Source organism: Cicer arietinum, chromosome 3, assembly GCF_000331145.2.
Source record: "Cicer arietinum cultivar CDC Frontier isolate Library 1 chromosome 3, Cicar.CDCFrontier_v2.0, whole genome shotgun sequence".
Classification (NCBI taxonomy): Eukaryota; Viridiplantae; Streptophyta; class Magnoliopsida; order Fabales; family Fabaceae; genus Cicer; species Cicer arietinum.
In genome coordinates this window covers 57,793,810-57,804,792 of record NC_021162.2, presented here as the reverse complement: position 1 = coordinate 57,804,792, position 10,983 = coordinate 57,793,810, and the positions used below count along the sequence as shown (strand labels likewise).

The following is a 10,983-nucleotide window of genomic DNA, read 5'->3' as shown; positions in this document are numbered from 1 at the left end:
TGAGAGTTAGTTTAGAATATCCACTTTAGTGGAAAATTGTTTGTTACTTATTTGGTTTTCACCCCCTTTAGGTAATGACTATTGTTGATTGATGTTTCTTAGTATTACTATAAAGAATCTAGTGTACCAATTAATTATTATAGTAGAAAGTTTTATTGAACTAGAAGTTTTCCACGTTAAAATGATGTTATGTCTAATATTTAATTATCTATCAATTGTTATTGTGTTTGAAATTGTATTTTTTGTTCGACCATTTATCCATCTAGGTGAGAGAATCATGCAATAAGTCAAATACATACTTTCTTTTGCAAATAGAAATACCAAAAGGAAAACAAGCAACTTCTATACCAATGAAGTATATAAGAGTACCAACATCCTTGATTCTAAAGACAATGTCCAAACTTCCCTTGACAAATAAGTTTATCAATATCAATTCCTACAATTACAATGATCACTACCCTAAAAGTTCTCAGTTAAAAAATCATTGTTCATAAAAAATTTAATAATTCTTTCCCATAGTATTTAAAGACCTCATATAAAAATTTGTTTTAATTCTCTCTATAACTTGGATCAGTCCTATCTAGCTTTAGTCCTCTCATCACTCATCATAACGCATTTTCTCATTAGTCTTTCTTTTCTGCAAGTGGTTCTGTTTTAAATTTGCAATTTATTGATGTTATTTTGTCAAATACATTTTCATGTTTTTCTTTTAAATCATGTCATCAGTGTCATGTGAGAACAAAGAGAGAGCCAAGTCAATTTAGTTCTCAGAGCATACTTAACAAATTGGACTATATTCAAATTTTTTTTTTTAATCTTTTGATTCCATTTTGATTGAGTAGTATAATTAATGATAACACTGATATGAGTCATTGTCTACTTTCGTACAGTGTCTCTTGGCCGTTCAGTTGCTATCCCTATAAATAAATTGTTCTTTTCTTCATTTTATTAGTGTTTGGATCTTAATAAAAATTAAAAAAAGTTAGCTAGTGTAATTGATTATCAATTAGTGCCTAATTGGTTAATTTCAAATTATATAGGAAGAGTTACACTAATTAATTACTAAAAGATACCGTTAAGTGAGACTCAAAAAGCAAATAAAGCAGACAATTTTGATTCATATGCTGAGAATATTTTGTTTTGTCAATGAGTAAGAAATCAATACGTGGCATTACTTATACCTTACATTTAAAGTCAGTTTTTTGAATAAAGTTGCTCTTACCTTATATAGATAAAAGCAAATGCATACACCTTATAAATCTAAAAAGAAATGCAATACATAATATAAGATTGATTAATTAATTGTGTGAAAAACAGAAGCAATATGGTGTTGATTTTGAAGATATTTGCTGTATTAGTAGCAATCATCCCTAATGCTTATAGTTTAAGCAGAGATGATTTCCCTTCTGATTTTGTGTTTGGTGCTTCAACCTCTGCTTATCAGGTTTCTTCTTTTTTTTTTATTTTTTTTTCAATTCTTAATAATAATGTTGTGTTTGGAACATGTACTAACATGAGATCAATGAAAAGAATGTAAAATAAATAATTCTTATTATAAAAAGTTGCTTATATTAATCTTCAACAATCATAGGTTGAAGGTGCAGCAAATGAAGATGGCAGGAAACCAAGCATATGGGATACCTTTTCTCATAATGGAAATGGTATTGTTCTCACTAACATATACTATACATTTAATTATTATTTGTTTTTTGTTTTTTTGTTTTTTGTACCATTGTTTTGTTGAAGCAAAAGTTGAATAGTTAAAATATATTTTCAGCAAATATGTACGTGGGTGATGGAGATATTGGATGTGATGGATATCACAAATATAAGGTCAGTCAGAGACTATAGAAAAGAAAAGAGTATATATATATATAAATTGGATTTAAGTTGAAGTTCTTCACCTAAAAATACTTTGCACTAAGCAAATACAATACCTTGATTTCCTGCAGGAAGATGTGCAACTCATGGCCAACATGGGCTTAGATGCTTATAGATTTTCAATATCATGGTCAAGACTTATTCCAGGTAATTAAGATCACTAAAATGATGTTAAAGAAATTAATTTATCTAGTGATGTCTTAGAATAATGTTAACAATTATTTGTACTTTTTTTCAAAAAAAAAAATAAAGAAAGAGATATTATTATTTAATAAAGTGATACTAATAGTCATTTTAGGAGAGTTTTGAAGGATTTTGAACTCTAAAGTTTGCCATTTGAATATAGTTACCTAGAATAAACTGTTATGTTTGTATTACTATTTTTCTAACCATCTTATCCCTATGTGTTAACAGATGGAAAAGGACCAATTAATCCCAGAGGACTACAATACTACCACAACCTTATAAATGAACTGATAAGTCATGGTTTGTATTACTATTTTTGATTGAAGTCATAGATGATAGAAAAATATAATATATAAATTGTATTGATAATTAAAATGTTGATTAGATCAAAAGTTACAATAAAACAATGAGAATAAACTCAACAAGTGAAACTAAACTAATAAATAAGTGTAAATAACTTAAGACTGTATTTCTATTTTAGAGTTTGATTGACAAGTAAAAGATGTTCTTTCAACTTATATGCTAATATACATTTATTTTTATTGATGTTTCCTCATTTTGTAGGAATTCAACCACATGTTACAATGAACCATTTCGATCTACCACAAACACTTGAAGATGAATATGGAGGATGGGTTAGTAAAAGAATTGTGTATGCTACCTAAACTTTAAGTCTCTATTTGTGTTACCATATTATGCTAGATTGAGATCAATGTCAAATACACCTGACACAAAATTGAGAATTGATTTTTATTGTGATTAACATATCTATTATATGTATGCTTGTAGGAAAGATTTCACATCATATGTTGATGTATGCTTCAAAGAATTTGGGGACAGAGTTAAGTATTGGACCACAATAAATGAGGGTAATGTGCATGCATTGTTTGGCTATGATGTTGGAATCGTTCCACCTCAGAGGTGTTCTCCTTCCTTTGAAGCTAACTGCTCTAGGGGAAATTCCTCAACTGAACCATATTTGGCAGCTCATCATATGTTGTTAGCACATGCATCAGCTGCAAGATTGTATAGAAATAAATATAAGGTAAAGTTCATTAGGCCTTCTGTTTGCATTTCAAAATATAATCAATCATAAACTGGTGGATAGGACCGAGAATTATGGTCGGACTAAGGTAATGTTGGTAGGGCAGCACTTTGTCTCCTCGGATAGGGGTGTTGTCTACTGCAGACACTATGATGCTCATGTCAGTAAATAATCGAGACAAAGTAGAAGTTTAAGGATGAGAATGTGTATCTTGATAGTGTCAAAACAATGTTATTTATAGCTGAGGTTCAATCTCGTGGAAAATAACACTATCATTGAAAAACATAACAATTGGATCCATTGTATATTTCTAGCCTAGATAGATGCTTCTTTGATTAGGTAAAACTTTTAGGATTAAAGCCGGTTAAAACATAAGTAACCTATTGTTGGTGGAACATAGGCCTTATGTTTTGTTATTTACAATGGGATGAGTTGAGGCCCATTTCAGAACAGCAGAATATAGGCAGTTTCTTTTCCCACTCCCAATGTTTTTGGATTGGTCAATCAGATGTGTTTTTTGGTCCAAATACATATCCAGATTGGTTAATTTAGATTGGTTAATTTAGATGTATATTTTGTTGTCTTTTGATAATATAAGAGGTGGAAAAAGAAGTTACTTAAAATATAAGATTATGCTTTGTTTTTTTATGATTGGATGAGCTAAGGCCCAATTAGAAACAATAGAATATAAGATGAAGTCATTTTGAGATGGAGATAATTAAGGCTTGTTTGATTGTGTTCTACTTTTTAGTTTTTGAAAATTATTTTATAAATAAATTTTAGAAAACTGTTTTTTTTTAAAAATTAAAAAAAAATCTATTTGTCAACTCCAATTTTTGATTAGAAAGTTAAAAAAAACTGAAAAATGAAAAGTAAAGTACCATTTATCTGTTTTGTTTTTTTAGTTTTAAAAAGTATAATATTAAAAATAGTTTTACAAAATAATTTTTAAAAATAAATAATCAAACAAGTTTTTTAATTTTAAAATTTTAAAATACTAAAATAGAGTATTTGAATCATTTTATATGTTTATAAAAACTATCTTTTGTAAGTGCAGGGCATGCAACATGGATTTATTGGGTTTAATCTTCTTACTCTTGGTTTTGTTCCAATGACAAATAATAGTGAAGATATAATTGCCACTCAAAGGGCCAAAGACTTCACGATCGGGTGGTAAGTAATGAAAAACATATTTAAATTCAAATAAAATTATAGAAAACATGTTGAAAGTGATCAACCTCTATGAGTAAGTATAATTGAAATCCAACATTCCTTTTTGTAATAAAAATAAATGTCACAACTTTTAATTTGTTGTTGCAGGTTTCTAAAACCATTAACATATGGTGATTACCCTGATATAATGAAAAAGAATGCTGGTTCAAGGCTTCCTTACTTCACCAAAAAGGAATCAAATCTTGTTAAAGGCTCAATTGACTTCTTAGGGATAAACTTTTACACCTCATATTTGATTAACAACAATCCTCGCAGCATGAGCTTGGAAGATAGAGATTACATGCTTGATATTGCAGTGGGACTTACAAGTATGTTAAGCTATATATTTTTCAGACATTTTCTAATTGCATAACCACTTGGAATTATATATGGAACTTTAACAACTTACTTATACATAAATATCTCTTTAATATTATCACCGTGTTAAATATTTTACAGGATATGTTTTGATTTTAAAAATTGAACTTGTAATAAAATGAAAGTACAATTTTATTAATTAAAAAAGATAAAATAAATTTTAGTTAATTTCTTTTTTTTTTGTAAAAATATGATATTTTTAGTCCCTAAAAAATCCAAATAGAAATTAAAAATGAATGAAATTTTTTTAGAGACTAAATTTAAAAAATTATAATTTTGTATAAACTAAAAATATATTTAACTCTAAAAAAAAATTCACCATCATTTTGTTATATTATAAAACACAAATTTTAATCCTCACCAATTAGATTTGACGCACAATCCAATAATCGCTCTAATTGTGAGGTCTCAATCTCAATTTTTGTCTTCAAACGTGACTTTCAATATATCACCCATACATATTTTTAATAATTAAATCACGAAAATTAAAAAAGTTTATTAATGTAGTAAATTTATTGACAATAGTAATTTGTTTTACAGTTTTATCATTTACGAGAAAATTACTTAATATTTTTGTTATAATATTTATTTTTATTAAAAATATATATATAAATTAATTAAGAATATATTAGTAAAAAATAATTAATATAATTGAAAATTTAAAATAGAGTCTTATTAAAAAAAAGGGAAAAAAAAATTATGTAGAAATTCTTATATTTAGTAACAAAAGTTTACTTTCTTTTGGATCTTGGAATTTGTCTTTGTTCAATTATTTGTTCACACTTTATGATTTCTTTGGGCCACAATTCTAATTTTAACAGTCAATGTCTCTTGTCCTCACTAGCACATGCTAATAACTTTTATAGACTTTTTGTGTTTCTATTGACACACTAAATTTTACAATTATATGTCCTACTATAGCTGAAGATTTGTTTAGTTAGAATTATTCCTTTGTTCTAAAATAATCGACCAATTTATAAAAATAATTTCTTATAAAATAATTTATTTTTTTAATTTTTAATGCACTTCTTTTCAATTGTATTCTTTTTTTTTTTTTTTTACAATTTCAATTGTATTCTTTAACTAATATTATTTATATTATTTCTAATGCAATAATTTTTATTATATATCTATGATATTGACAATACATTAATAACTAACAAAAACAATCCATAAATATGTTTTATTATGCATTTAATCTGTAATGTCATTCACTTCCCTCAAATTTAAAGGAACTGAAACAGCTAACTAATGTTGCTTTTTATTGTAGACCTTGAAAATGATTCTTCTATATACGAGGTAACATAGAAATAACAAGGAATTGTTACTGTTTTGTTTATTTATTTATTTATGAATTCCTTTTAGGATGCAACTTCAATATTATCCTTTATTCGTCCTTTCACTCACCACCAGCTGGTTTGTTTAGTTTGAGATTGCAACTACGAATTTGCAAGGCGTGTTGGATTTTTTGAAGAATGATTATGGCAATATTTCAATTTACATACATGAAAATGGTAACACAATTTTTCAATTTACAGCATGATCTTTCCTTCGTTTCAAAATCTAGACAATATTTATTTAGTTTGTATTGAGTTTTGCAGGCCAAAAAATATTTCGTAATTCATCATTGAATGATTGGTCTAGGATGAAGTACTTGCATGAAATGATTGGGAGCATAGCTAATGCACTAAGGTATTTTTACTTTTATTTTCAAATTTTACTTTTATTATTATTAAAATTAAAAATATATCATCTAAAATTTTAGTTTAAGTCTTCAAATACGTTAGACCAGTCTTGAGAGAGTATTAACATAACAAATTTATTTCAATTATTTTTCAAATTTGTCATGAATGCTAATTTGTTTTTTCATTGTCACATTGAAAGGGGCGGATCAAATATAAAAGGTTATTTTGTATGGTCCTTCTTGGATGTGCTCGAAATACTAAGTGGATATGAACACAGTTTTGGACTATACTATATAGATTTGAAAGATTCAAGCTTGAAGAGGCAACCTAAGCTCTCTGCTAAATGGTACTCAAATTTTCTGAATAGGAAATCTATGGATCCAAAGATTACCATGGAAATTGAGAATGATGTGTCGCGGCCTAAAATTTCGAGTGTTTCTCGAATTCAATGGAGTCGCCACCAAAATTTATTTTAAAATAGGGAAAATATTGAGAAACCCTTAAAATAGAAAGAAAATGGTCCTTAAACCAAATTTGAGTTATAAAATAAAATAAAATAAAATAAAATAAAATAAAATAAAATAAAATAAAATAAAATAAAATAAAATAAAATAAAATAAAATAAAATAAAATAAAATAAAATAAAATAAAATAAAATAAAATAAAATAAAATAAAATAAAATAAAATAAAATAAAATAAAATAAAATAAAATAAAATAAAATAAAATAAAATAAAATAAAATAAAATAAAATAAAATAAAATAAAATAAAATAAAATAAAATAAAATAAAATAAAATAAAATAAAATAAAATAAAATAAAATAAAATAAAATAAAATAAAATAAAATAAAATAAAATAAAATAAAATAAAATAAAATAAAATAAAATAAAATAAAATAAAATAAAATAAAATAAAATAAAATAAAATAAAATAAAATAAAATAAAATAAAATAAAATAAAATAAAATAAAATAAAATAAAATAAAATAAAATAAAATAAAATAAAATAAAATAAAATAAAATAAAATAAAATAAAATAAAATAAAATAAAATAAAATAAAATAAAATAAAATAAAATAAAATAAAATAAAATAAAATAAAATAAAATAAAATAAAATAAAATAAAATAAAATAAAATAAAATAAAATAAAATAAAATAAAATAAAATAAAATAAAATAAAATAAAATAAAATAAAATAAAATAAAATAAAATAAAATAAAATAAAATAAAATAAAATAAAATAAAATAAAATAAAATAAAATAAAATAAAATAAAATAAAATAAAATAAAATAAAATAAAATAAAATAAAATAAAATAAAATAAAATAAAATAAAATAAAATAAAATAAAATAAAATAAAATAAAATAAAATAAAATAAAATAAAATAAAATAAAATAAAATAAAATAAAATAAAATAAAATAAAATAAAATAAAATAAAATAAAATAAAATAAAATAAAATAAAATAAAATAAAATAAAATAAAATAAAATAAAATAAAATAAAATAAAATAAAATAAAATAAAATAAAATAAAATAAAATAAAATAAAATAAAATAAAATAAAATAAAATAAAATAAAATAAAATAAAATAAAATAAAATAAAATAAAATAAAATAAAATAAAATAAAATAAAATAAAATAAAATAAAATAAAATAAAATAAAATAAAATAAAATAAAATAAAATAAAATAAAATAAAATAAAATAAAATAAAATAAAATAAAATAAAATAAAATAAAATAAAATAAAATAAAATAAAATAAAATAAAATAAAATAAAATAAAATAAAATAAAATAAAATAAAATAAAATAAAATAAAATAAAATAAAATAAAATAAAATAAAATAAAATAAAATAAAATAAAATAAAATAAAATAAAATAAAATAAAATAAAATAAAATAAAATAAAATAAAATAAAATAAAATAAAATAAAATAAAATAAAATAAAATAAAATAAATAAATAAGTTAAATAAAGAGAGTTTTAGAACTATCAAGTTGTACCACTTGTATCCTAACAACTCAAAGATTAAAAAGATGTCACATCTAATTAATCTTTAACATAATATTTATTTGTATTTTTATGATGAAATTGATATTTAATTATGAAGAAAATTAAATCTTTTTTTTTTAAAATAAAATAAAAAGTAAAATGAATAAATTTAAATGGACTAAGATTAGTAAGATTTAAATGGGTTGAGATTAGTAAAATTTAAATTGGTTGAGATTAGTAAAATAAAAATGACTTGAGATTAGTAAAATTTAAATGGGTTGAAATTAGTAAAATAAAAATGGGTTGAGATTAGTAAAATAAAAATGAGTTGAGATTAGTAAAATTTAAATGGGTTGAGATTAGTAAAATAAAAAGAATGGATTTAAATGGACTGAGTTTGAACAAGATCTTTGTTTTTTTGTGTTTGGGCCCAACTTAACTTAAAAAACAAAATTTTGAAAAGAGCCCAAACCCATCATGACAAAAGAAGATTGAGGCATGAATCTGAAATCTGTCTGTACAAACGATCTAGGCCTGTATTCGGAGTTTCCCTGGGGTTGGTAAGGCGAAATGGGGCCACCCTAGCCCATTGAGTGCTCTACCTCGGGCCATCGACATCATACGCTCTACTGAAATAGATTTCGCGGAAAACCAGCTATATCCGATCTTGGTTGGCCTTTCACCCCTAGCCATAAGTCACCCCCGTATTTTGCCATATACGTGGGTTCGGTCCTCCAAACACGCAACCGTCAGGCGAAGCAAGAACTTGAAGAAAACTAAGCCGCTGACAGAAGAAGCAACAGATTCACGCCCCGAGGATGAAGAAACGGCGAGCGGCGACAATGGCGGGCAGGGACCACGGCGAGCAGTGACGACAGCGAGCAGTGACGACGGCAAACGACGACCACGGCGAGCAGCGACCCCGGAGAGCAAGCGACCAGGACGAGCAATGACAACGACGACGACCAGGATAACTTCAAGCGCAGGTTCAAGTTTTTAATCTTATTTCTATGTGTTTCATTCATCAATCTTTATTCTTACAAATGAAAAACTACATTTTTTTAAAGCAAAATAATAGTTGTATGGTGAAGATAAAAAAAAAAAAAGATTTATTGTAAAAAAAGTACCTTTGCGATTTCTATTTGCTCTTTGTTACTAGTATCTCTGATTTCTTCCTCTTCTATTTCTGTGTGTTTTTTTATCAGTGGTCTTCCCTTTTTTTTCCTTTCTTTTTGAAATTTCATAAGGTGTTTTTATAGAGTTTTTTATATGTTTAGTTGTTTTCTGGTCTGTCTTGGTCCTTCTCTATCTATTTCCTGTTTGATGTTTCATTTCCTTTATTCATCATCTGCGTTTTTTCTACACCTCTGATGCATTCATGGTTTTGACTTATTTGTTTTGATCTGTTTTGTTGCTGAGCTTTAATTTGTCCCTTAGTTTATTTTTTAAACTCAAAATTTTGTCTTTTTGTTCTGCACAATGTGTACCAAGACTGATTTTAAAAAGTTATGTTTTTATGTTTCTCAAAATAGTTACAGCAAAGGTCAATGACACTGCATCTAAAACAGAAAGGCAGCGACAAAACAGAGCCAAACACTGCATCAGAAACATAGAGGCAACAACAACAACAAAACAGAGCCAAAGGCTTAATTTGAAAAAGTTTGACCTAATTTTTATTGTAATTTAATTTGGTTTTATTTTTGGTTGTAATTTGATTGTAATTTTAGAATTGTAATTGTAAACTGATTTGGTTTTGTAAATTGATGAGCCTAATTACTTTATTTCCCTTTTTAATATATGTTTCCTTTTTTATTTATCTTTAACCAAAATGGACAAAATTGGGGTACTACATGATGCATCTTTGCCTTTTGGTTCATGAGAAATAGAGATGGAAATATGTTAGGTTATACCGATAGGGGTTTATGACTTAACCTACGTCAGGTTCAAGCTACATTAGACTTTTTTTTTTAAACAGATAAGATTAATGTTTACCGATGCGTAGATCTATAGAAATGAAAGTGATTATCTTCGGATTGGTTACCGATGCGTGGATCTATAGAAATTAAAAATGATCCTCTTCGGATTGGTTACCGATGCGTAGATCTATAGAAATGAAAGTGATCGTCTTCGGATTGTTTACCGATGCGTAGATCTATAGAAATGAAAGCGATCGTCTTTGGATTGGTTACCGATGCGTGGATCTATAGAAATTAAAAATGATCGTCTTCGGATTGGTTACCGATGCGTAGATTTATAGAAATGAAAGTAATCGTCTTTGGATTATTTACCGATGTGTAGATCGTAATTGGTCCAATCTTGAAGGTGGATAAAGAGGGGGAACAAGTATATGATATTTGCAATTCGGATGATAAGGTATGAACGATTCATCCGTGTGTGATGCATTGAGTATGGGTAAAGTGTCAATGAAGATGCATGGATCATGTGAGTATGAGTAACTTATGTATGGTTTATGTGTCATGCATTATAGATAAATTTTTGTTCTTTTATTTGATTCCCCGATCCTTATGTTTTTCTCCGTCCCAAGATTCAATGGATGAATAAAGACAAATATTGTTTCCACATGATGACTCTTCGTATCTAT

At 25.3% G+C, this 10,983-nt stretch overlaps 1 protein-coding gene across 2 annotated transcripts; it reads left to right on the top strand.

Moving 5' to 3' along the window:
* The first annotated feature begins 1,206 nt into the window (after positions 1-1,206).
* On the top strand, positions 1,207-10,175 carry LOC101488720 (beta-glucosidase 11-like). 2 transcript variants are annotated; one of them, XM_027330420.2, is made up of 13 exons: positions 1,207-1,444; positions 1,592-1,661; positions 1,778-1,833; positions 1,953-2,028; positions 2,296-2,367; positions 2,632-2,719; positions 2,857-3,112; positions 4,170-4,285; positions 4,433-4,653; positions 5,973-6,001; positions 6,129-6,216; positions 6,304-6,394; positions 9,914-10,175. In XM_027330420.2, the coding sequence occupies exons 1-13, from the start codon at positions 1,325-1,327 to the stop codon at positions 9,930-9,932; spliced, it is 1,302 nt and encodes a 433-aa protein (XP_027186221.1). In that variant the 5' UTR covers positions 1,207-1,324; the 3' UTR covers positions 9,933-10,175. The 2 variants fall into 2 exon arrangements, with proteins under 2 accessions (XP_027186221.1, XP_004514226.1); XM_004514169.4 differs by lacking the exon at positions 9,914-10,175 and adding an exon at positions 6,587-6,923 and having other exon boundaries at positions 1,212-1,444.
* Positions 10,176-10,983: the final 808 nt, after the last annotated feature.